The sequence below is a fragment of the Pangasianodon hypophthalmus genome, chromosome 17 (genome assembly GCF_027358585.1).
Source record: "Pangasianodon hypophthalmus isolate fPanHyp1 chromosome 17, fPanHyp1.pri, whole genome shotgun sequence".
Lineage (NCBI taxonomy): Eukaryota > Metazoa > Chordata > Actinopteri > Siluriformes > Pangasiidae > Pangasianodon > Pangasianodon hypophthalmus.
The window spans coordinates 12,814,622-12,842,364 of record NC_069726.1 but is presented as its reverse complement, the minus strand read 5'-3'; the positions used below and the strand labels follow the sequence as shown (position 1 = coordinate 12,842,364).

Genomic DNA, 27,743 nt, shown 5'->3' with positions numbered 1-27,743 from the left:
GAGGGAGGGAAAGTGAAAAAAGCACTGGTGGAACATAAAGAAAATTCTTTATAACAATCCCCAAATAACTTAGCACAGGTCTGCTGGTAGCAATCAGCTAAAGCTTGATTTAGGCTTGCCCTCCACTGGGAAGGCATTCTAGGGAAAAACTGAGAACTGAGAGAGCAGAAAAGACAAGCATTCCAGTGTGGATCTTTTCCATGTGAAGATGCAGCTCTCAGCATGGCTGCTCTGGCTGGCATTCCTATGCACCTGCTCGGTGCAAGCGTCAGGTCACTGCAAGTGCCACTGCACGTGTTCACCTGAGGACCAGCAGCTACAGGTGGCTAAGAGGTCAGAGAGGGCAGAGGGCAAAGGAAGTTATCGCCATCGCCTGGCACATGCACATCCATCACGCAGAGACAGGGGTCACCGCAGGAAAGGTAAAGTCCGAACCACAATCTGTTACATATCTGCTTCCAGTCAGGGGTTCTGGAAGCAGTATCTTATAATTTTGTCCATTATGTGATTAAGTAAGATTAATAATATTTCATGCAAAGAAGAATTCCATGCAATGATGCAGCTGTGTGCTTTAGATAGTTTTCCATTGGTGCTCATCATAATACCAAGATTGAAAAGATGATCGGTTATGCATGGATTACGCTCTGCTTGGTTGTTTCTACTCCGGATAAATTCCATTTTCCAATCTTTGTCAAGAATGTCACGGCTATGTTCATACAACGGCTTTGAGGAGAACACTTTTTGTGTGTCAGCATGGGGGCTAGTGCATGAAATCAATACTACTTGTTAAACTCTTTTTCATGATGATTTTTTTTTTTTGCTTGATGCCTGGGAGTTACTACATTAAAGACTTTCTTTTGGCTAGCACAGCTCAATTACACACACACAATTACACACACTATACTGTGGAAAATTTCTCTGTTGATTTCGCTGGGTAGAATCTATTTTCTACATAAATACATTTAGAAATTATTTCAAAGCATAATTTTTTTCAGGTTTAGTGTTTGAATGGATGGGGGTGCGAGGATACATGGTATGGAAGATGGGAATATACCAAATAAATCTGAAAATCAATGGTACAGTGAATGAAACTGGACCATTTTCAGCCATAATGTACTACAGGTGTTTCTTCCATTGGCAGATATCCATCAGTAGAAATATTTGAACAGTAAAATATAATATTTATTAATATTGTTGAACATTAGATTTTTTTTTTTTTGTTAAATGATCATGTTCTACCTCTTGACCCATAAGAATCAGTCAATTTGGCATTTTTTCCTTTTTTTTTGTTTTTTTTCTTTTATTAAACATTCATTTTTTCCCCATATTAGAGTCAACTTGGAAGGTTTTTGTCTGTCCTGTAGCATCTTTCTTAAGATCACAGAAAGTGACAAAAATACTTTAAAACAGGTTATATAGTACTGGTAACATTTCAATTCATTTTTATTGTCAATGATAAAGATTAATTGATGCATGGTAAATCGTTTCAAAATAATTTACTAATCAAAATCAAAGTTTTTTTTTATTCATCACCAATTTAATTTGTTGGATTAGTTTGATTCTGGATGGTTTAGAAAGCAAATAATACCTCAATATCAGTATGTCTGTCATGAACAGTATGAAAATTTACATCATGAATGAATGCAGTTGATGTTCTTGATATTGTGATACTCTGTTCTGAATATATTACACTAACGTTAAACAAGAATTTGAATGGAAGTGTTAATATATCAGCTTGTTTTCTCTTTGAAGTTCCTGCGTAAATAAATCTTCCTCCAGTCCATTTGGGACTCTTTTTCGTTCAGCGATCCGCTACTCTTTTGTTGCTTCTGAAGGCTGCTCGAAGTGCTGGCCATCGAGGCCATGATCTCTGGATCAATACACGTCTATCAATGAAGCTGAGGCCTTTTCAACTTACAATGGACAGCTCACTAAGCACTATTTTATTTAGGCCTTTCTCAAAGGAAAATGAACTGCCATTGCCTATTTTTCTCTGACACTTTTTTGTGCTCTCTATTCTCTCACTCTATCCTATCTCTCTCTTGATCTTCCCAGAAACCATATTTACACCAGCTTTAAAGTAACTATGGCTTAAAAGTGTCTGATACACTTTTACTGCCTTAAATGTTTTCACTGAGGATGTCTCATAGATGTTTTGATAAAGTTACTTAAAAGTATTATAATGCAGTGTGTTATTTCTGAACATAGGTCAAATGTAATAAATGTAATACACAGTATAATATAATAAATTCACTGCCTTGCTAGGCTTAAAAATACTTTAGACCACATCTAAGGCAATAAATGACATAATAACACAATGACAAACTGAGTGTATTATTATTATTATTATTATTATTATTATTATAGAGATTTAGTTATTTTAATGTTTTTTTTATTCATTATAACTGAAATTAATTATGCTAATTTTGTGCATTTTTGTGCTTTTTTTTTTTTTTTAATAATTTGAACAGGCATAAATTGTACCTTGCAATAATGCATAGCATACAGTAACTGTGATACGGGTGATCTCAATCTGTATCAGTGTTCAGGGAACCAGAGGTATTTCCATGTATTGTCTTGGTACTGAGACTTTCTGCTTTCCTGTTTTTGCTAAAGCACACGACTGTTCTATGTTCAAAACTACGAAACGAAAAAAAAACAAACTCTTATGAGTGTTTTGCAATGTACCAGCAATGAAATGAGGACCAATGAATCATAGTATTGATGGTAAATGGAATTTAAAGCACTTTTCTAAATAGTAACGCCCCTTTTGGCTTATGTTAAAAAAAAAATGTTAGCTTGGGAGCTATTAAAACAGCATGGCAGTTGAAAATATCATATGGTAAAAAGAGTGGAGAGTATTCTAATATCAGTCTAACATAAATAGGTATGTTTCCGAATATGTAGTTAATTATAGTTAATTTTACTTTGTCTACTATTTTCATGTAAAATTTAAATATGAATTGGAGATGAATTTGGAGAAGAATATGATGAATTTGGAGAAGTCATGTTATTGAAATTTGATTTATTGATATCATAAGGATGTTAAATGGCATTAAATAAAACAAATGACATTTTAAACTTGTTACTGAGCAGGAAAGTGAAGGCTTAAACTAATAAAAATACAATATGTATCCCAAATTACCAAATAGTTTTCAGTTTTCATGACAAAAGCGTAAGTCATGCTTCTTTAGAATGTGATATAGATAGTCAGTGCCTTAAGGATTTCAGAAATGTATCATCTAAGTGACCTTAGCTAAATATAGCCATTTAATGTTAGCAAATTAGCAATACTTACCTCAACTTACCATGACTTCTAGGGAGGCATACGAGTATTATATGAGAATTTGCTTGCTCTAGTGTACTGAAACGTCTTACAACGAGGTAGGGCCAGGGCGCTCATCCTCAAGTACCACACTGCAGTCTTTTGTTTTATCCACATTCACACACACACAGGTAGCTATAGGCTAGCATTTACTACATTGTGTAGCATGAGAAGGTCTTGAATTTTTTTTTTTTTTTTTTTTTTTTTTTTTTTTTGGTACATTGATGAACCTGACTGGATGCTTTAAACTGAAAAGTAAATAAAAATGTTCTTTTGATGTAAGTAATGTATAAATAACCCCAAAAACGTAAGTGTACACTCCTGGCCAAGCCAAAAATTGCTATTATTATAAATTTTAATGGTCTTAACAACAAATCATTGGTCAGAAAATTAGCAAGAAATTCACTTGTATAGTTTTCTTGTACACAAAGGTAAAATCACATCAATGATTAAAATGTTTGATGTAAAATTCAAACTAACAAATGTCTGGGTGTACAAAAATTTCCAAAAATATCTTCTGGGACTTTTTTTTTTTTCCTTAAAAGTTTAGTCATTATTTGGTTATCTGCTACACCTGATGCAGCCCATCAAGGGCCACAAGGCTTAAACATTTAAAGAAATCAAAGGGAAAATTATCCTATACTAACCTCCTTTATCTATCTGTTTAATTCTTGCTAGTTTCCTGACCAGTGATTTGTTGTTAAGATCATTAAAAGCTTCATATTTTGCCATTTTAGGCTTGGCCCTTTTTTCTTTTTTGCCCAGGAGTGTAGTTACTCAAGTATTTCCACCGCTGTATATCATGCTTTCAGGAATATGGTTTTATTAATAGCAAGAAAACTTAGACCAGATGTCGCAGTAGCTGTACAGGTATTAAACCCTGTAGCAGTGTATCAGTGCTGTGCTGATGTCAGAGTGTAGTAGGCGCCATGGCTGTGACGTCACTTACGCTCGCGCCTCTACAGCTGTGTGGGGAGTGTCCCAGATCCGGATGGCGCTATCTTTAACACACACACACACACACGGTGAAAGAGAGAGAGAGAGAGAGAGAGACGAGCTGCTTCTCGACTTATTAACAGACTTAAGAGTGATGTTTTATATCGATTGAACTTGGAGAAACTTCATATATTTGGTGTAAAGCTTGGCTCTAGGAGAGAGTGATGCGTTAAACCTGTGAAGCTTCATTTCTCCGGTTAGCGCGTGAACAGAGCAGCGCTGATGTTCAGGATTTACCTGCTTACTGCTGTGTTTCATTGCCTTCAAGGTGAGCAGAGTGTGTTTTATAGCTGCAGGTATTATCTAGGAGCGACACAATGTGCAAGTAAGGCTCTATAACCTAGAACTGAAGTTTTGGAAGGGAATTAATTCAGTGTCAGCTTTTTTTTTTTTTTTTTTGTGTACTATGAATTTCATGGAATGTATATATCTCAGCATGTATGGGATTGATTGTCTGATTTACTGAAAGAACCTGTTGATGAAAGGGTTAGGGTTAGATTAGGGGTTAGTAGATCACATGGCAGAAAGAAGATCTCACATCTTCATCAGATATTTGTATTGTTTGTGTCACATTTTTCACATTATACAGCCAATTATTATTATTATTATTATTATTATTATTATTATTATTATTATTATTATTATTTCTGTTCTTCATATTTTAATGCACTCACTCATGTCCAATCCCACTTTGTCCATTGTTTTCTTGAAAATCCTTCATTCCATAAAATAGACATCAAGGTTGTAGGTCGTTTATTTCCTCTTTTCCAGGAAATTCCCATTTATGAGACAATAGAAACATTTTTTTTATAGTTGATGACAGTTTTGCCAAGAATGTTCCACATTCCATTCTACATTGTTGAGCTGCTTGTACTTCTGTAGTGATCGGAAGTCAGTTGAAGTGGACGCACATGTGTTTAATCAATACACATTTAAGATATGATAAAATACTAGGAAGTGGAGAATAAACCGCTAAACCGCTAGGCTGTGACCCTATCACTATTACTAGCAAAAAGTTGCTTTACCAGATAGTAGCTGGCAAAACTCAGTCAAGTGTGTTGCTTTGTTTCAAGCCTGCACTCCCATAATGACCTGATTGGCGTGTTTTGGTGGTGGGTATAAAGGGGTCATTGTTAAAGGCCAGTAATAGCAGTGTCTGTGCTGGAGGGCTCTCTGCACAGGTGATGGATATCCTGTTAGTTCCTGATTGTGTTTGCAAATGAAGGCCTTTTGTTCCTCACAAAAACTGACTGCTCTTCAAATCCACACAGGAAACCCATTTCCTCATCTTGCTCACCGAGTGGTCTTCATCAGCAGGCATGTGAGACAAGAGTTACGATGCCATCCAAGAATAGAAGTTGTTTATTTATGTTGGCTTTAGGATGACGTTATCACTTGACCTTTGGCTCCAAAGATGTCTTATTGTTCAAAGGTTTTGATTCGTCAGAAACCTTATTTAATCCTCCAGGAGACAGTTGGCTTTAATAGTTTGGGTTAATGACCTTGCTCCAGAGGCCAGTGGTGGAAGTCTAGCAAATTCGAACACATAACTTTACGGGCACAAGCACAAAAAATTAACCACTTCAATTATTTATGACTTTAGTATCTAGATAATAACATAGATATAGCAGAGATCTTTTTCTTTTTGATCTCATTCCTTACACATATCAGTGACACCTCGAACTAGATGATTGATTAGATTTCTTTTAAATGTGTTTTAAATAAATTGTAATTTTGTCTACAATTTAATCTACAATTCTTCTTACATTTTGTAGGTTCCAGGTTGCGTTCTGATGAAGTTTCTCCCCGGATAGTGCATCACCCGTCTGATGTGGTGGTGCGTGTGGGAAGTCCTGCCACACTTTCCTGCCGAGCTGAAGGAACCCCAGAACCATCCATCCAGTGGCTCCGCAATGGCATCCCTCTGGAACCTGAGAAGATGGAGGGCCAGTCACGGCCCATCATCCTGCCTGAGGGTAGCCTCTTCTTCCTCAGTGTGGTGACTGGGAAGAAGAGCCAGTCTCATGAAGCAGTGTATTCCTGCCTAGCTCGAAACAGTGCAGGAACTGCAATCAGCAGGAATGCCTCTCTGCATATTGCAGGTAATAAAGTCTGTTGCTTTATTACCGTTTAATACTTATAGCATATCACCTTTTGTGTATTGTAGTTGTGACCTGGATGAGCGACAACCTTATTAAACTTCCAAAAGACACAAAGCGCTTTTCGTTATGCTCTTACCGTGATGCCTGATTGTCTAGGAGTTTGTAATCCAATTCCATGCTCATGTGCTTAATAGAGACAGACAGAAATCGATGAGCTGGAGCAGTATCATTTACTATTCAAACAGGCTTTAAGCTTAAGGTCAGAATTGGCCAGAGGATGCAGAAGCCTCAGAAGATTGTCAATGAGATTAGTCGGGGTCAGGTGTCAAAGTTTGCCTTCCTTGCTTGAACAAACACTGCAGTAATTGAGCAGTAACAGCATGTTGTGTTTGGAGCTCAAACACGCAGCTGCTCAGTGCATTCCACAGTCCAGAGTCGACTGAGACATCAGAGCGGTGTTCACTGCCAGAATGTCAGGGCAGTGAAGTGCAGTAGGTCTTTATTTTCTACTAGTGAATGCTAAAGCAGTACCTGTGTATAAAAGCATGAACATTACACACTGAATTCACTTACTTGTCTTCCATGGATCCTAGTAACACTACCACTTTTGTATTTTATTGAATCTTAAGCTATACAGAACTCTGCAAAAGTCTTAGGCACCCTATTTTTTTTAGTACAAACTTTGTTATAGATTTTTATTTTATGACTTCTCCATTATTGATTCAGTACAAAAACGTTTTAGAATTCCAAACATTAGTTTTCCAGAAAAATGTTTGTATGTCGGTAAAGAAAGCAGCATATTACATAAGAGACACTTTTCAGACAAAAAATACATAATGAAGGCTGGTGGATTTTGCTGCAAAAATGATAAGCAAGTGTGACAGTCAAAGTCTCCAGAAGAACTGTGGCTGCTTCTGCAAGATGCTCAGTAACACTTACAGCTCATTTCCGTATAAAACTGCACATATTGTACCTGAGACTACTATTTTTTTAAAGCGAAGGATCTTCACACCAAATATTGACTTTCTTTCATTTATTACTGTTTACTGCTCTTTATAGTATTTTTTTTTAAATGTAGAAACATTTAGTTTCATCATTTTTGAAGGCATCTTTGCTCTACAGCATTTCTTTGCATGTGGTTAAGACTTTTGCACAGTACTGTATATCGTATATTGTAATGAAAGCCCATTTGACTTTTGGCCGAAGAGTATACTTTCTTAAAAGGTGGTATAAAATTAATTTGGAGGTAACACTGTATCCTGCTTGACACCTAAACTATTTGCATTTCTTTATAAGAGATGCTAATGATGTTGTTTTGAATTGAAGCTCTGCGTGAAGAGTTTCGTGTGCAGCCCAGTGATGTGGAGGTAGCTGCAGGAGAGGTGGCTATGATGAACTGCAGCCCACCTGTGGGACATCCTGAACCTAACATCACCTGGAGGAAAGATGGCGTCCTCATCAACACCACAGACGAACACTACACTGTGAGACTTGATTTGCTGAGTCAAGTGCAAAGACTGTGTTTGTTTTCTTAAAAAGCCAATGTGTAGAAGGAAAATGACTAACAAACCATGCCATGGCAATCTTGCTGTTATAATTCCACATTTCTAATTTCTGAAGTAAAGCTATTTTGGTGATTACGCCACATTCTTGTCATTCTTTATTGCACAGGAGCTCAATGGGAAGTTGATAATAGCTCCAGCCCGGAAGCAGGACTCTGGCGTTTACATCTGTGTTGCCTCAAACATTGTTGGAGTCAGAGAAAGCAGAGCAGCCAGGTTAACGGTTCTGGGTGAGCACTGCTGATATTCAGTTACACTGTATTTTTTACGGCAAAATTGTATAATAACTGCTGGTATTATTAGTAATTTGCACTAATATTTGGATACATTCTGGGACATTTTAATAGTTTTCAGCAAAATGCTGGAAATAATCTGATATTTCTGAAGAATTGCATGATTGATTTTGTACTTTTTTCATCTGACTTACTTGATACTGTGCCTGATGTGTGAAGTTATGGTATGAGCTATTGTAAAAACATAATTAATCAGGCTAAATTAACAGCTTTAGGACACTGTATTGACCATGTTAATGAAGAAGTAGTTTATGGATTTTAAGTAAAGTTAGCTAATCTGACTGAAGTGTCATGGGATTGATCTCTTCTTATGTTGTCACTAGGCTGATGTGATTCACTACATGGTACGCATTCTATTTTAAAACTGAGGATTCTAGGAGGAAGAACATTTTTGCCCAGACAGCAGGGTTGCCTAGTCTGGAAGTTGATTTTCTTTTTATCTGCAGGTTAAAAAAGCTAACTACAGATAGTCAACTTCTAGCTTCCTTTCCATACTAGCTTCCTTTCCATACTTCCTCCAGATCTGAGTCTACAGCCAATACCAGACAAATTCCACACTAACTGACGTGCTTAGAGACACTTAAAATACAGCATTTACGACACATCTACTGGAGTATGAAGTACAAGTCTCTACTTCCTTAGCAATAAAAACTGAGGTGGTTAAAGAACCCAAATTCTTTGCTCAGGTAAAAGTGTAGCATCTCATCTAAATAAATAAAAGTAAATTTAAAGTACAGCTTCAAATTCTTCACCCATGTTTCTGTAGAAAAGGATAAACTCTACTAAAATTATGAAAGTAAAAGTACAAGAAAGTTGAAGAAAAAAAAGGTGTCAGTGTGCCAAAAATCACACTCTGCTTAATGCTTGTTTCACCAAGGAACCAAGGAACTAACAGTAAATGTATTCTTAATGTCTCAAATGTTAGTTAGAATGATAATAACTATTAGGTTTCATTCTTTCTGTAACATTTGTTAAAGTTAAGATTAGTTAGGAATTTAGATCAACTAATTGAAGCTGTCTAATGCAAAAAAGTTGCCTTATGACTTTACAGATATATGATTATAGAGAAATGTACTGATGTGTTAGGTGAAAGAAAACCCAAGTACAGATACTTAAAAAAAATAGACTTAAGTACAGTAACAAAGTACTTACACTTTACTTCCCATCACTGTAAAAAGCAGATTTTGTCAAATCTAATTTTCATTTACTGAAATAAATAGTGAGGTAATCATCAACATACAGCTAACAGTATGAATTGATTTAACAGATGTTAGACATTAAGTTAGAATTTATTTAATTAACAATTTATTGTCATATCTGTCTATTAGAAGTGTTACTGTTTCAACAAAATAGCACAATGTTTTCAGATGAAATTATTGTGCTATTTTGTTGAAACAGTAACACTTCTAATACACAGATGTGACAATAAATTGTTAATTAAATAAATTCTAACTTAATGACTAACATCTGTTAAATCAATTCATTGTTAAATCATTGTGCAATTTTATTGAAATATCTTTAATGCATATTTGTAAAATTTAAAAAAGTTATCATTTTGCTATATTGTATTTTATAAAAGCACAATATTGAAGCAGGCAATTAAACTGACCTCCTGTGTCTCTGCTCTCCAGAGAAGCCGGTGATCCTACATGAACCCCAGGACGTTTCTGTGAGCTTGGGAGAGTCCGCACATTTCTTCTGTGAGGCTACGGGTGACCCGATGCCCACGGTGGAGTGGAGCAGAGAACAGGGGCCTTTACCCAATGGCAGGTTAGAGACACAGCATGACACTTCACACACTGAGCTCCACTAGCATTTTGGTGGCACTTAAAGTGAAAGTTTTTATACACATTGCAACAGCCTAGGATGTGTGTTCATGTTATGTAATAAGTCTATGATGAAGTCTCATTGGTCAAACAGTTTTAAGTGTTCTTTCTCTCTTCTGTGTTGGTATTAGGTATTTGGTTAATCCAGACCAGAGTCTTCAGATCCACTATGTGACGTTACAGGATGCAGGAAGATACACCTGTACTGCGGTCAATGATGTAGGCGAGTCTAAAGCCAGCGCTCAGCTCTTTGTGGAAGGTAAAAGATTAGTACTCATCATACACCATATTCTCTTTGCATGATGGTATTGCATGTATTGTATATATAGTACATTTACAATAATATACATGTTACGGCTATCTGAATAAATTTTACTATTATATTATTTTTATTACTGCAAATGTGATGCTTTTCCAGGCTTGCACCACAGATGCTTTCAGCTGTTGTTTGTTTTGGGGGGTTTCTCCCTTCATCTCCTCTTCAGGAAGTGAAATGATGATCAGTTGGGTTCTGGTAATTGACTTGGCCAGTCTAAAACCTTCCACTTTTTCCCCTGATGAAGTCCTTTGTTGTGTTGGCAGTGTGTTTTGTGTCATTGTCTTGCTGCTTGATGAAGGTCCTCCTAATAAGATTGGATGCATTTCTCTGTATACTGGCAGACAGAATGTTTCTGTAGACTTCTGAAATCATTCTGCTGGATGGTGGATTGTGTTTCCTTCACCCCTGTCCTGTGGAGGTTGTTGGTGCTGTGACTGGCTGTTATTCTTCACAGCTCTCACTGTCATCAACTGCTCTTGTTTTTCATGGCCAGCCTGTTTGATGTCTGGTTGTTAGTACTCCAGTGGTTTCTTTCTTTTTTAGGACATTGTTGTATTGTCACATGTCAGTACTATCAGTCACATGTTCCAGTATTTTTGATCCCCTGAAAATTGGGTGGGTTCAAAGTGATTTAACACATCTAGATGTAAATATCAGGAAACAAAAGCTAAAAAATTCTGATTTACTGACTTATGTATATGTTTTTTGTGATATGAATGTACTAATGTACTAGTGTAGCACCACTGCTAATGTTCATTGTTCATTCTGTCTGGCAGAATAATTACAGACCAGTCAGGATTTAAATGCATTGGTATGTAAAAAAAAAAAAAAAAAAAAAAAAAAAAAAAATATATATATATATATATATATATATATATATATATATTTTTTTTTTTTACATACTAATGTAAAAAAAAATATATATACAACCCCTGGCAAAAATTATGGAATCACCACACTTAGAGGATGTTCTCTAACATGCCATTAATAAAAAAAAATGTCCTTGAATTTTTTTTATGTATATTTCACAAACCAGAATGTTAAGCTATTGAACAAAACCTTTTTTGTGTCATATCTGTGATTTGTTTGTTTGCTATGAAGTAAAAAAGCTAAGTGTGATGATTCCATAATTTTTGCCAGGGGTTGTGTATGTATATATATATATATATATATATATATATATATATATATATATATATATATATATATATATATGTATATATATATATAAATTAAGTTTGAATGCACTTTGACTGGAATTTGCCCATCCTATACAATTAGATGCAATATTAAAAAAGTTGATTAGTTGAAGCTCTGTGTGCAAAATGGGGGTGATATTGTCAAAAATTCATGACCCAGGATACATATCTGAATATTCCGTATGTATGAGGTGTGTTAACAGGGTACTGCACTGAAAAGATGCACCTGAAAAAAAGATGTAATACTATAACTTAAAAAAGAGCATAACGGCATTAAAACTGTGGCTTTGCAATTAAAATGAAATTTAAAGTAATTAACAGTGCAATACCACTGTTGGTTATATATATTTGTTCTATATATTATGATAATTTGTTAATATATCATGATTATACTCGGTATACTGTGTGTTATGGCATAACATGTTTTTCTGAAATTCTTGAGATTTCGGGAGTATATTTAGCACTGTATTTTTACTGTTGCTCCAGGTACAGATAGCAGCAGCCAGAAAGATCTGCATAAAGAATTATCTGCTCTGCGCATCAGTTTGGAGAACGTCACTGTTCTGAGAACTGCCTCTAACATCTCACAAGTCACATGGAAGGTAATCTGTACATTATGTTACTGATTACACTGTAGGCATCTCAGCTGCAATGTGCTAGGAGTAAGATTTAGATGTTAATGCCATTTAGGAAAGTAAATATTGCTAAACTGTAAGTAAGAAAAGTCTAAAACCTGATTTATTTGTATGTGTGTATTTTGAAAGTGCTCTTTCGTCTCTCTTTGTTAGCTTCAGTCATCATCTCAACAACTACACTACCTGGATGGCTTTGAGGTGCTGTACCGCTCTCTCCTGCCTGCCAGTTCTGATTGGACAGCACAGAAAGTGGCCCATCCTGCAGTCCAGACCCACATCGGTCCACTAAAGAGGGGCTACAAATATGAGTTTAAAGTCCGGCCTTATGGGAGCAATCTTTATGGCAGAGAAAGTAACACCAGGCACCTGAGAGTCCCAGAGACTGGTAGGTTCTCATAATGGGTTTAATGGCACACTAATGTGGATTTATAAATAAATTTGGAGGTCTATAGATATTAATAACAAAGAATGATGTTACATTATATAATTAACTGATTAGTTGTCCCACCTACACTGAAAGACTGATATTTCTGATTCATGCACTCATTCTTTTTTATTACGTAGGAGGTAGTGACCCATCTTTTTTGTTTTTAATGCAGTTAAACTGTAAAATTTAAATCGCCTAAAGTATTCATTAAGTCTTATCATTATCTCATGTACAATATGAACAGTAATTATGATTAAAAATCTCACCTTTGGTGATGCTCTTGATGAATGTGTGCACAGGTATGAGAGCAAATGAAGCTCTATTCGGATGGGATTAGTTTTATATGGGGAGGTGGGTAATGTGATAGTTACCAGAGCTTCTCTGTGATTTTAATCCCGTGCAAACTGGTCATGTCAGTTATTTTTACAGACTTATTCCGGACTGCGTGTTCCCGTGCCGGTGAAGATTGCAGCATCTTTTACCTTCTATAAAATGGCCTGTAAAAATAACCCAAGATTATATTAACGCAAATTGACCTCTGTGTAAAATATGATGAAGTAAAGAAAAAAAGGTCAATAAAGTCCCATTCTGCATGTATTTCTACTTGCTAATATGTAAGATAAGCTGTGTTGTCTACTGATACTAACGTTATCTCCCTAACAAGTTTGGATGTTAGCTACTTACAAAGTCATGCCAGGTATGGTATAATTAAAAGTACATACATCGTTAGAGATTTAGGGAAAAGATCAAATAAATTATACGTACCCAACACGGCATCCAGTTCATCGAAGTACAGACACTGCACACAGTCCAAGCTTCTTCTCTTGTTTAATGCACTAGTCGATTCGTTCTCGACATTTAATCCAGTCGCCAAAAGCCACTTTGACAGAGGGACATTTATCGCAAACTTCCCGGAAAATCTCCTCCCGAACTGAATGATTATGTACCATTTGTTCAAACAGCGTTTGATAACGTTGTTCTCCCCAAACTGAAATTAAACATAAACTTTCAGCTCTTGCCTAGTTGCGGCTTTTCTTTTGCTTTGCCAGTGCCATGTTGTAATAATAACCACTGAGGTGCAGCACTGTGTTATGTATGTTGCATGGGGATGCTGTGATGGGCCATCAGCACGTAAATGACGAAGACACGCCCATCTCAGGAAGTTCTACAGAAATCGCTTATCCTGTGTGAATTTACTATAAATATCACAGACGTCCGCAGTAACAATTACTTTACAGACATATATCCTGAAAACTAATCCTGTCCGAATAGGGCTTAAGAGAGGGAGGGTATGTGCCAGGGACTAAATTCATGTTTTCTTTAATGTAAAACTCATAAATATAGACCCAGTTTAGTAACACTTTGTTTCAAAGTAGCTCTCAGGACAAAATGAGAACTGCGAAGTGATTTATGTTCTTTAGACAAATCGATTCATATATTTAAAAGTTTGATGCAGGAAAAAGTTTTCTGGTATTATTTTGCTTGTAGTTGCGAAAAAGTTTAATAGTTATATTGAATGTTCACAGTTCCCAGTGCTCCTCCTCAGGATGTGTCTATAACAATGCCTGCTGAACACAATGACACGGCCCAACTGAGCTGGGAGCCCCCGCCTCATGAGGCTCACAATGGGATCATTCAGGGATACCAGGTAACACACACACACACACACACATATTAGTTTTACTATCTTTGTGAATGTCTGTATCTTGCACAGGAAATCTAATTTTAGTAATAATGCTTCGCCTACTCCTAACCCTAACTAAAAGGAAATCATTTCCCACTTTTAGCTTTTCTACAGAATCACTGAGGTGACATGGTGGTTATTACCAAGATAATATTACCAAGATAATATATACTTGTGGCCACAAAATACAACTATTTTATTTAAAAATGACTGATACCCAGAGAAATCAATAAAATTAGACCACAGAATTAGGCCGCAGGAATCTAAGTATGGAGATAATAGATAATATTACTTCATTTTTGCTGTCATGCATAAATACATACTGGACTCACTGGAGTTGCGACATGGATGTACCATTATTCTGCACTACCTAAAGTGATTTCTCAACGTGAATAGACGTTTTCATCCATTTCTGCTTAATAATTAACTGAAGGTCACATATTAAGTATGACGTATTTAGCCATGGCCCCAAGGTATGTAATTCCTTGCCACACGTTTTGCTTCTCATGTCCACAACATTACAATTATAAACCTTAGCTTGTAGCATTGAAATATTAACTCATGGCCACAACATATCATGACCTTAGTCTTATTAGGTTTTATCTCCCATTCATTCTTAATCAATATACATAGAACCTAAGAATACTAAGGCCACAGTGTTAATTCCTGGTGATGGCTTATTCAAGAATAACCACCCTGTCACCTCAGACGCTCTGTACTTTTCAAATTCAGTTCCTTTTTTTCTGTAAAACAACAATTCTGTCAGAGGATCAGCTAAATATTCTCACAATCCCCTAATCCTAAAGTAGTTAGACCACTGAATTAAAAGCACTTTCCTCAGTTTTCATGAAAACCTAAGGGCAGTTGTTGGAACAGTCACTAAATGTTTATACAATTTTTTTTGTAGAATCTGTTCAGTTTGATAAAACTGCAGAAGAGCTTTAGTACTGTAAGACTTTCTCTGGGGTCCTACAGTACTAAATACTATAGTACTTTAATACACATGTACAATTTTATTATATTCACTGCAGGGCAAAGAAACGGAACATGACATACCATTGATTCTTTCAACTCAATAAATACTTATTAATGTCAGACTACACTCCTGAGCAAAACATATGGGCCAGGCTCAAAATGGCAGATATTAAGCTTTTAATCGTCTGTACAACAAATCATTGGTCAGAAAATTAGCAAGAATTAAACAAATGCACTCCTGAGAGCTCCTGTACCAACATTTGCTCGTTTACTTTTGCTGCAGTGAACTGTTTGGGGAAAAGCTAGAAACAGGGAAATTCACTTATATAGTCTTCTTGTATGCTTGATCATCATGATGATTAAAATTCAAACTAACATGTATCTAGGTGTACAAAATTTTCCAAAAATATCTACTGGGATGTAGTTTTTTGCTCTTCATGAAATATACGCTCGGATTTCCAAGCCTTGTATATCACTGTGTTTGTTATTCCTGGTTCGATCCCACTTCTGTCCCTGTATCCTGTGTTTTTTGCCGACCTCGTTTGTCCTGTTTGCCGATCGCCTGACCTCTGCCTGTTTTTGAGTATGTTTTTGCCCATTTTTGGATTGTTTGCTTGTTTCTCATTAAAATTGCTCACCTACATTTGCATCTGTCTCAGCCTCTATTTCGTGACAGTTCCTTTATCTATTTGTTTAATTCTTGCTAATTTTCTGACCAATGATTTGTTATTAAGACCATTAAAAGCTATATATTTTGCCATTTTGCCTTTTTTTAGCCCAGGAGTATATGTATTAACAGTATGAATATACAGTAAATATGGCATACTAATATTAAATACAGGTATCAACAATATTTCTACTCAAAGGTTTTGGAGCCCGGGATCCCTTTAATTGTAAAAATTCAGTGGACCACCTCAGAACAGATTTATTTTACAAATATAATTCAACTATTCAAACATCAAGCTCATTATTTAAATGTATACAGTAACAGTTTTGGCTGTTTAATTAGATACATAGATTTTTGTAATACTGTTTTCCACTCAAAGATCACATTTTACTACTCTTATAATTAGATTCAAGTTGACATTATTTATAGACCTAATTGCTCGAGTTAATACATGAATTAAATTCATAACCAGAGGAACTCAGTAATAAACACAATATAATGGCTTGTAAAGATATAGATGCTGAAGATGTTTGTGTTGTATCTTGGATTTACATTTTATTGTGTGTTTCAGGTGTGGTGTGTGCAGGAAGAAGACCAGCAATATCTGAATTGGACAGTGGACAGCGGCACACACACTCTGGAGATCAGGCCACTGCAGCCTGGCAGGGTGTACTGGCTCCGAGTGGCAGCGGTAAACGGTGCTGGAGTCGGAGCTCAGACTAATCCATACAGACTGCTCATAGGTACTGTACTGTATATACCCTGCAGAGTTCACATTTAAGTGCTTGCGTTTCCATCCACCTGGTTTTATACAACAAATTTAGCTTAAAAATCTAAATGGGAAAAATACAAGATTGAAAACTTCACTTTTAGTCAAGTGACGTGGAGAAGCTTATATATTTAGAGTGAAGATGTAGAAGTCAAATAAAAGATGGTGTATTCCAGTCTTTCTGTAACATCCTGCATTTGTGTTTCTGAGACTGTCCTCTTGTTTCTCCTTCACATAAGAGTAACTGGTAAACACAATATTCCTCCATGCACTTTGCTGAAACATTTGCAAAGATACTTTAGCACTATCATTTAATCACTGTTAACCTAGATGGATGTTATTTTCTCTCTTTCTGACATTCTCTCTGTCTCTTTCTTTCACTCTCAACCAGAGTCAAAGCAGGAATCAGCTCCACCTCACAAAAGTTCATTGAGCATGTCTGATGTGTTGGCGTTGATGAGGGAGCCAGTGTTTATCGGAAGTTTCGTCGCCCTCTTGTGGTGTGTAATGATGGTTACAGCTGCTTGTCTGTATCGGAAACATGTCAGACCTGCCACTCTGCGAGGAGGACATCACAAAACAGGTTAACATCAGGTCTTAGACATATACCACTGCATTTTGTTCATTTAACCAAATTTTAAGCTGTCAAGATAATGTTTCTTGTTTTTGTTTAGATTTATATAGACTTGCTAGTGAGGATCTCATCATCAAGCACAGGTATAAGATATTTTTTATGTCTTAAACTCGACTAAAATCCATTTTTGTAATTAAATGTTACATATTAGCCTAAGACAGTTTAAGATAGATGGTTTGTTCAGCACTTTTTATGCTCCTGATTAGGATGGCAGCACCTGATTCTCCATGGATGTCAGGAGCTTGGAAGCCTGACTTGTCTGGTGAACAGTGCCAAAGCCTGTGGACACAAAACCAGGAGAAGCCAGATTTCAGGAGGACCAGTGAGTCAGAACCAATTAAATTAGAGCTAGACTCACTTTCACTCTGAAGTCAGATTTATCCAGTCCAACTCAAGTGAAATTAATACAATTGGTTCAGTTTTCTATTTAAAATGGTTTAAATGGGTGGTGGAAGTGTGGGTGTAGTTTACAGAGGTAATTAGGCAAAGAGTCAGGCAATCAGCAAACGGGCACAAGTAGGCAGAGACAATGATCAAAAAACCAACAAACCAACAAAGTTCAAATCCAAATAGGCTAAATGGTGCCTATAAGAGAACACTCCTGAACTTGATGAGCAGTAGATTTATTGTATATGATCCTTATGTCCCTCTTTCTTTATAAACTTTCACTGAATACATGATCCATTTAAACTGAGCTGTAAAATGGTTTTACTTTCTTCACTGTCCCTGATATTACTTGTGGATATCTGTGTGACATAGAAACAAAATCATTAGTTTAGCATATTTTCTTAGCATAGCATAATTTTATTCTTCACCTTTAATCTAACATTCTCCTAGGGCATGTCCATATTCATAAGGACAAAACCCAGATTCTGCTGAAGTCTAATCCCTGCAGTCCTCATCACTGTTAATTATACCAGCATTGGTTTGATATAATGTAAATGTCTCCTCTGTTTCCTCCCTGTCCTCTCAGCTCTACCCATAACAGCAAAAAAAGACACATCTGTACCAATAGTGCCAGATAACTGTGGCGTCTACGGCACCTTCTATGTGGATCTGACTGGTAACAGTATGAAAACCTTTAACAGTCCAAGACAATGTCCCAAAATGCCTCACTGCAACATGCAGCAGCACAGCTCAGAGATGATACGCATCACTCAACCCGCTGCCAAGTCATCCGTCACCAAAGAGCGGCAAGTACTGCCATGGAAACGGGCCCTTCCTGCCCAGCCCAATATGGGTGTTCGAAAGGAGTCCTGGGAGAAGAACTTCAAACGAGGTGAGATAATTAAAAGGTGATGTGGCAATAATAGATGATGTGACATTTTCTCACAATATACAATTTGTATCATGATATTTCACCTTCTTAAGACACAGTCCACCTAGAAAACCCTGGTGTGTGCCAATACTTTTATTAATAAAATTTCCACCTTACTGGTTAACTTCCGCATGCGTCACCTTTTTTTGGTTATAAGTCTACTGTAACAAGTGCACTTTCCTGTAAAGACTTGTTTATCTGAATATGACACTAAAGACTGTAAATAATTAATACATAGAGCATCTTATTATCACAGCTCTTTCTGAACACTTGAGGTGATACAGTTTACTCAGGGGCCCACACACACCAGTCATATTATGTTATATGCAAGAATGAACAGAATTCTATATTTTTTGGATAAGGGTAAAACAGTTTAATAAAATAAAATAAAAACAGCTGAACAAGATACTAGATACTAGCTAGGTCTAGATACTAGGAAGCTAGCCAGTTAGCCACTAATGTTTTCCATTTTAATTATGTCAACAAGCGTAAGCAAGAAAGCGAACAGATCTAGTCACAGTATGTAAATGGCAATTTCTGTTCTATTCATGCCACAAGGGAGCTCCCTGTGACTGCCGGATATATAAATCTTTTCGCCAAAAGTGTGCTTTTTGCATATCTATTTTATCAACTCCTTTCAGACATTTGACCTTGCTATGGCCTTAACCCTGTTTGAATCAATTCCAAAATCTAATCAGTTCATTTGTTGAAAATTATAATTCCGCATAATAATTCCACATAAATCCTACAAACATTCAACCCTTCATTCTCAAGATATCGCGCTAACAAGTATCTCAGACAGTCAGACAGACAGACAGACAGAGAGACAACAGGAGACCATAATGCTTACAATTATAAAAATTATAGAGTCACCTGGTGGCCCAGGGGCCTTAAGCCACTACTTATACCACTTATAGCAAGAAACGACCTTCCTTATAGTACACTTAACCCTTAAAGAACCTTATAGTGTGTGACAATTTCTCATTAAAATAACTGTGATTTGCTAAAATGTGAGCTGTAACTTCAAGCACTGATGACTTTAAAGTGAAGTGCATTATGTGGCAAGAAACAGGATGACACATTAAACAAGTGGTAACAGTAAGGTAATGGTATAACTTTAATTACATAAGGTAAAAGCTTCTAACTGATAACATCTTATCAGTAATTTGTTACCGTGCTCTTTTTTATCTTTTTTGATGAGAAGGTGTGTGCAGAGTGATCGACTGGTCAGTTTACTGCCCTGCAGTGTGCTAACAAAAGCCTAGCATGACATTATATCATATAGCACTAGCAGGATATAATCACATCATGCATCTCTTCTTTGTAGAATTCTTTCTGTCCTTATTTTCTGTGAATGATTTAGAAGAATAAAGGACTTAATGAGTTATCATAAATTTTGTATTTATGCCTGTATTTTGGTTTAAATGTTCTCTCCAGAGCTGCATGCAGTGAAAAGTGCTCCATTAGTGCCTATGCACCAACAAGCGCTGATGTTGCGCAACAAATCCAACATCCATCAACACAGACTCAGCCAGAATTCAGGTATGCTCACGTTTTAATGCAAAACTGCACAATTAGATATTTTACATACTTCTATCCAATATATACAGTAAGTAAATGCTTACTCTGAGCATGATGTTCATGACATTTCAGTTCCCTGTATAATTGCATGCAGTAAATCACTCCTAATTTCTCCTCTGTACTGTAGGGGGAGTGTCTGAAAACATGAAACCGCTCAGTTCTCCCAGGATTCTGCAGTACTCTGCCTCACTGCATTTGGTGGATATGTTGCCCACTCCTCCCCCTCTGCCTATGGACGACAACCACAGCGTCAGCTCTGAGGAGGGGTGAGAAAGGATCCCTATCTTTCTCCTCTTACCATAAGAATAATAGTTAATTATTAGAAATATAATAAATAGAAATCTGTATATTTATAAGAAGGTCACTTTACACTCATTCTACACATTAGAAAAACAGACAGGAAAGAGCTAAAGTTGCTAGGAGGAAGTGGAGTGATAGAAAGTGGTGAGAGATATGATTGGTTGAAGAACAGATTTATTTTATAATCAAATGATGGCCAATTGAAGCATCATATCTACCCTTCAGGAGTTATAATCAAAACCATTATTTCTATGTGCACTTTTTAAAGAGGTTATGCCATGACCCCTCCACTTTCTTGCTATGCTACACACACACACGCACACATCTGTTCAGGAATAGCATACATCATATCCTGCTTCTGGCCTTATCTATGTTCGATTACACCAGGCGCCAAGGTTGCAGGAGTGCCTGGTGTCTGAGGAAATGAACGCAACTGACAGATGCATGGCAGTCTGCTCTGCATATTGGCCAGTCTTATAGTAGAGATGGTAGTAGAGATTGTAAATGAACCACTACTTGAGGACATAAGCGTCTGACGTGGGGGAGGACATAAGCGTCTGATGTAAAGGTGTAGAACCTTTATGAAATAAGTAGAGGTGAGATGGTGAAGTCAGAACTCCAACATTTTGTTAAATTTGGAGAGGTTTTCCTTAAAATCAATAAAATATTTGCTTTGAGGAAAACATCCAGTCTCTGTGGAGCCCTGGGGTCTGTAAACAGGACATTATTTACCTAGAACAGAAAGTGTCTCTACTTGCCTGTAGATCATCTTTTTCTCTGTTTCTTATCATTCTGTTTCTCTCTGGGATTAACCCTGACATTTGGACACTCAGTCAGAGGTCAGACGTGTTTTTTTTTTTTTCCAACTGTCATATCCTACAGCTCCCTATAGACATTAGTAGAGTTTTGTACATCAGTGGCTTCATTTATAAACTCAGTGTTTTTTATAAACTCATTTTTCCCCCACCTATACTAACAGAAGCTGTCTAATGTAGTCAGTTGGAAGCCTGCGGTAACTTTTCTTCTAATACACCTTTTTACATTATTTTAGATATTGAAATACTTGCATTTGAAAGCAGTGGAAGTTCATTCTTAGAATATTTTTTGAGTAAACTTCCACACTTCCACTTAAACTACACATAGTTTTATGAAGCCCCAGTACTCACAGGAGAGGATCTGTGACCAGGCTCTGTCATTAAGCATAAATGGAAGAGGAAGTCTCACTCTTGGCCAGGAAACGTTTTCAGCCTACAGCTCACTTTAATGGACTTGCTGCTCCACTCTACTCATTAGAGAGTCTGGAAGTGTGTCAAATTAAAATGCAGCCAGAATTCACAGAGACAAAGGCCACACAGGCCTTAAGGCCAGAAGCTAGATTAGAGACTAGAGAGAAAGGAAGTGGCTTACAGAACGTCTTCATACACAGTATGAGTGGATAACAACCCTCAGAAAAGTAATGTTCTGTTCCAAAACAGAATGTCACCATTAGAGATAGCACAGTACCACTATTTCTTTTCTAATACTCTTTTTTTTCCTACAGGAAGACATAAATAGTCATACAAAAACACAGCTTTTTTTTAAAAAAAAAATTCAGATAACTCTAAATAAATAAATAAATTTCACAGTGCAAATGTGTTTAAAGTTAGACCATTTAAAATAAAAGAACTGTAATTCCAGGATGATACTTATTTATGAAAAAATTTATAAGATCACTGTGTAGACAAACTTTTTCTACTTTAACAAAAACTTATTACAAAATTCCTCCGATATCCGATTCAGTATTTTCTACTAATATAGGCTCCGATACTGATACTGGATAACGGATCAGTGGCATCTCTAGTCACCATTACTGTGCTTGGTGGCACGGTGGTGCACGAGTAGCATTGCCACCTCACAGTTTCAGGGTCCCTGATTTGATCCTACATTTCTTCCCATGTGGAATTTTCTTCTCTTTTGGAATTTCTTCCGATGTCTGAATGGGTTATCTCCAGGTTTCCAAAAAACATGCAGGTAGTAGGATTGGCCATGCTAATTTGCCCCTAGATGTGAATGAGTGTGTGAATGTGTGTGCATGGTGTACTTCGATGGACTCATCCATGATCCACTGCAGATCTACTGTGACCCTGACCAGAATAAAGCCTTTTCTGAAGATGAATGAATGAATGAATGAATGAATGAATGAACTTAAAGTTCAACTTAAAACTTAAGTTTCATCATTTGAAATCAAAGAACTGTAATTTCAGGATGCTACTTATTTTTGAAACATATAATAAAAACCAATTTGTAGACAAAACTGTTTCCATTTAAAAAATAGATATTTGCCCAATATTCATACCAAATATTGGATTGATGTCATCTTTACTCACCATTATTGTGTTATATATTAACAGCTCTTTAGCCAAATGATTCCTCAGAGACTATTAAACAAACCTGCTCTGATATTGTTCTAGCATTTTGAGAGTTGATCCCTATCCTAAGTTAAATTGACTGCACAATATTATAGATAATTGCTCTTAACAAACTCATTCATTAAACTCATTTAAAAATCAGATTTACTTTATAGAGATTATAGAGGTCATGTTGAGCTGAGAGTAATAAAGTGGTCAAGGTTTTTAATTATGGAGCACAGAAAAAAAACTAATTGCAGTTCCAGTCTTATGACTTCCATCTTAGTTGCATCAGGAAAATTTCCAACCATGCGAATTTGCTCTGTATATCTATTATAAACTATTTTAATTGAATTGCTATAAAATTAAATTAAATTATATTGCGTGGGTCAGTGAGGCAGATACACATTAAATAACTCTCTTTCCTCAGGTCCAGTCGGTCCACTAAGCTGACTGTGGATGCAGGCTCTCTGCAGTCTGTGTGCGCAGCGTCCACTGGCTGTCCCTCTCGACACAGTCCTTCCTACAGCTGTCTCTCTACAACCTCCTTCTGCCTGTCCACTGGTGACCACCAGGACAACACACTGAGCACAAAAACGCATGAGCAGTACCTCGAGCTGAGTCCTAAACCACACAGACACAGGTGAGAGAAGCTTACACTTGCAACATTTTTTGTTGAATTTTTTAAAGCATCTACATGGGTTTCTTCAGTTTCTCTGGTTTCTTCCTCTACTGGGTTTCTTAACCTGAGCAGTGTCATCATATAACAAGAAGTGGTACTAGATACAGACTGATACACAGCTGCTCAACTTCTGCAATACAGTGGACTTTATATTATGCATTTTACATTTATACTGTATATGAAATAAGAAATATGACACCCATGACTGTGTGTCTTTATCCTCAGCACCCTGAGTGAAAAGTCTTCCTCCTTACCTCGGCCATTCTCCCCCACACCTACATTCGGGTACATATGTGGACCGTCTGAGTGTGAGGCGCAGGATGATGTAGACGACGAGCAGGAGTCTCAGGCAGTAGGACTACAGAGAACAGCGCTGATGAGCACACCCTCCTCCTGCTGCAGCGACTGGGAGGGCTCGATGTGGAACGACTGGGGGTCAGTGTCTGAGGGAAACGCGACGAGTGCGAGAACGAGCATCATCAGCTCTTCAGATGGCTCCTTTATGAATGACGTGAAGTACGCTCGCCTCATGGCCATGACAACAGAGTCGATGAGTGGAACTTTATCAGGCAAGTGAGCATCTGTAACTACTGACATCTGTAACTATGTCAAATTCCCATACGAATTCCCAAAGAACACCATTTAACATAACTCCAATACAAGAAGACTGGTTATTAGCTATCAAATTTTTGTTTTAGATTTGATAATACATATATCATTAAAGTTAATAAAAGGAAATTAATTCATTTAGGGTAAATGCTGAATAATCCTAGTACAGGGATACATTATAATAACCACACATGCCACATAATACTACTACTATAAATATTAATATAAGCAGTAGTAGTAATATAATAGCTAGTAGTAATGGCGTAAAATAATAGAACAATAATAGTGATAGAATAGTATTAACATGTCTACTTCTACTACTACTACTACTACTACTACTACTACTAATAATAATAATAATAATAAAAACATTAGCCCCACATGATAACAGCTAAAATGATAATCAAAATTTATTTTGAATAAAAATAATTAATTAATTAATTTCTTTATTCATTTACAGTATTTACCTTGTTTTACTTTTTTCTTTGTTATAGGTCTATATTCCGTTAAAGAGATGTCTATGAATTATCAAGACTCCTTAGTTGCATTAATTTGGGTATTTATATGATTTTTGTTGGTAGAAATAACAGGTTTGAAAGGTAGAGACTGATCAAATTGTCAGGACTTGTGTGGAGATTAACCAGTATCAGAACAAATTTTATTGGCTAGGTAAGATTTCATTTACAGTTTGACTTGGCAGTTGATCTGTTAACAGAAACTAAACCACAGATTAACTGCAGTTAAAACCTATGAATAGTGAGTTTATTTAATGCACTAGAATTAATCAAATCTTTAGCCAGTGTTAGCTAATTTCAACTAAAAGCTCAGTCGTATGTTTAATTACCTGAAAACAAAACTGTAGACAGAATTAAAACACAGTTCATTACACAGCCCCAATAAGTGCATTTGCAATCTGTGTCCATTAGATGGCGAAGTGTCATCAGTATTTTCTACACAGTGTTAGATTTCACATTAGAGGTTATTTCAAAAGGGTTGTGTCATTACCAGTGGAGTCACTGACGAAAATTACACTCTATGATCTCTTTTCTTTGTACTGTTCACTACACATGCATATGATTTATAGTTATTTCCACCATTACACTTATCTCCACGCATGCCTTCCATAAAGCCTTACACATACAGCATACATCTCCATTCTCATTCCAACTCCGAGATAGCACAGAAAACAGTGTTATAGAGATTAGACGGCTAATAATGTAGGCTGTATCGTGATGCTTTAGCTGAAGGATGTGTAGAGAGGGGGGTTATGGGAACAATAGTGGCTCTCAGGAAATTGAACGGGCGACTTCACCGTTTATTGTGTCACCAAATCAATCACATTTCTCAATAGGGTTGTGCAAAGTTCCCATTTACCAAATTGTTTTTTTCCCCTTTCTCTTTAAAGCAACAGCCAACAAAATGAAATGGCTTAGGCATCTCTGTTAAAGAAACAAGATTTTGGCGACTGTCTCAATTTATTGAATTGTTTAGGACCGTATCATTTAGGAGGAAATGTTTTATTTCCTTATGTTATGTCTTATCAGGGTTGTTCATATGTTACTGTGTGTGTGTGTGAACAGATTTCTCCCCTCCCGGGTCTCCGCTGAGTATGCTGTTCCCCCCGCGGGACTGTTTCGGGGAGGTGGACCCTCTCACCGCGTGGGATTGGAGCACAGCCTGGGTGGAGGAGATGGAGGCCCAGTTTAGAGCGTCCACAGAGACGTCCCAGAACACAAGAGCTGAGCTGCCACACAAAAACACCTCACGGAGATGATTACTCAGTCTGCTGCAGTTTGTATTGAAACTACAGTCGTGTAGAGACTTAGGCCTGAGTCGTAATCAACAAGAGTTATTCATCAAAGCCAGCGTTTTTACTGTGTATTACAGGCTGCTTATGGTCGCACCATGTTGACATAAAAAAGCTCTGTACAGGAAACTAGTACTCTAAAATCTACAATGTAAATAAACCACTTTTATTTAATATACAGTATCATGAATGCTGGGATGTAATAGCCATCTGAATAGCACAGGAAATATTGTACAAGAGTTTTTAATATGTTTCTGTTGTGTACTTTTGAGAGTTTTTTTTAGATTTATAGCTCTCTTCTTTATGTTTCTGTTCTCTTTTTCATGGAAAACAAGAGTTAATATCAACTGAACATCAGTTTAAACATGAACACCAACTGAGATTTGTAAGCTTAGATCACTGTTCCACTAGAGTTACTGACAAGATTACATTAAGATGACTTATTCCCTAAATTAACTTTTTATATATTTCCTAAGCTGTTGAACTAAAATGTTATATTTGATATATTTACTAATTCCACTGTTCCCTCGAAAGCCTTTTAATACAAATAAACTGTGCCTTGGCGATAGCAGCGGCTGGCAGCTTTCCTCTCTTATCAGAGCAGTAGTTTGCATGGGCCTGGAAGCGCAGTTTGTGTGTGTGTGTGTGTGTGTGTGTGTGTGTGTGTGTGCAGTCACGGGGTGTTTGCGGCTGATTGTGTGAGTTAGCGAATGTGCAGAGTCAGTTTAGAGGCAGTGAATATTACAAAACTCTAATCCTTTTTACAAACAAACAGTATAAAATCATACAATGCTGGCCACCCGCCTGACACACACACACACACACACACACACAAACAGTGAGGGATTATATTCTGTCCCCCTTATTCACTCCCCATGGCCATATGCTTGGCATTGGCCCGTCACACACTCTCACAAACACACACACACACACACACACACACACACACACACTGAGGATACATGGCCAAAAAGGCATCTTTTAATAGCCTGCTGGTAATCTATTGACCTACTTTGCTATGTGACATCACTTTACAACTCTTTTTTCTCTTTCTCTCTCACTCACAGCACTCTGTTTTCATGTAGCTCCTATTAATTTTTTAGGACAGTACAGCCATTAGTCATCGAGTATTATACTTGTAACAATTACCGACCTAATGAATCTTTTTTTTTACTCACATCACTCAGAAAGTATTTACACACACAGCGAACAAATCCAAAACGAGTTTTGCTAAATTTGTTGTCGTGAATCCCGAACACATGACCACAGTAATAAACCGAGACGCCAAATGACCCCATTTAAATGGCCATTAATGTGCAACACCTGCGTAATAATCTCCCCTCTCTGTCTCTGTCTCCTTCCTAAATGAACATGAAGCTCCTCTCTGTGGAATGGCGTCCAACTGAGCGTGGCTTCCAAGCCAGATCCGTCTTCCTTGCAGGAAGATAACGTGGGACAAACATGAGCGATGTGGAGCAAAGAGCCCTTGGGAGGAAACCTTCTCGGTGACCCATATCTGCTCCAGAGGATTAGATTCAAGAGTCATTCTGTCTTCTAAAAGCCTCAGGTCCAACACAAATCCGCAAGTCTAACTGTAGTCTAATTAAAGTATTCCTGAATATATTTAGAACTATTTAATATCATTG

General features: G+C 36.9%; 1 protein-coding gene across 2 annotated transcripts; it reads left to right on the top strand.

Annotated features, from left to right (window-relative positions):
- robo4 (roundabout, axon guidance receptor, homolog 4 (Drosophila)) lies at positions 1-26,678 on the top strand. Of its 2 annotated transcripts, none has more exons than XM_026941546.3 (19): positions 1-422; positions 6,097-6,423; positions 7,750-7,907; positions 8,095-8,215; positions 9,910-10,048; positions 10,236-10,363; positions 12,109-12,224; positions 12,411-12,642; positions 14,211-14,332; positions 16,582-16,753; positions 17,171-17,362; positions 17,454-17,496; positions 17,620-17,735; positions 18,387-18,692; positions 20,169-20,273; positions 20,440-20,578; positions 23,430-23,642; positions 23,907-24,250; positions 25,871-26,678. In XM_026941546.3, exons 1-19 carry the CDS (start codon positions 209-211, stop codon positions 26,062-26,064), a joined length of 3,381 nt encoding a protein of 1,126 aa, XP_026797347.2. In that variant the 5' UTR covers positions 1-208; the 3' UTR covers positions 26,065-26,678. The 2 variants fall into 2 exon arrangements, with proteins under 2 accessions (XP_026797347.2, XP_034168828.1); XM_034312937.2 differs by lacking the exon at positions 1-422 and adding an exon at positions 4,332-4,589.
- The last annotated feature ends 1,065 nt before the right edge of the window (positions 26,679-27,743 follow it).

What these genes read in the sequence shown, in the direction of transcription:
- robo4 (XM_026941546.3), top strand. Translation starts at nt 209, where the DNA reads ATGCAGCTCTCAGCATGGCTGCTCTGGCTGGCATTCCTATGCACCTGC. An exon ending in GCCAGATTTCAGGAGGACCA is followed by an intron (nt 17,736 to 18,386) that starts GTGAGTCAGAAC and finishes CTGTCCTCTCAG; the next exon opens with CTCTACCCATAACAGCAAAA. An exon ending in GATGAGTGGAACTTTATCAG is followed by an intron (nt 24,251 to 25,870) that starts GCAAGTGAGCAT and finishes GTGTGTGAACAG; the next exon opens with ATTTCTCCCCTCCCGGGTCT.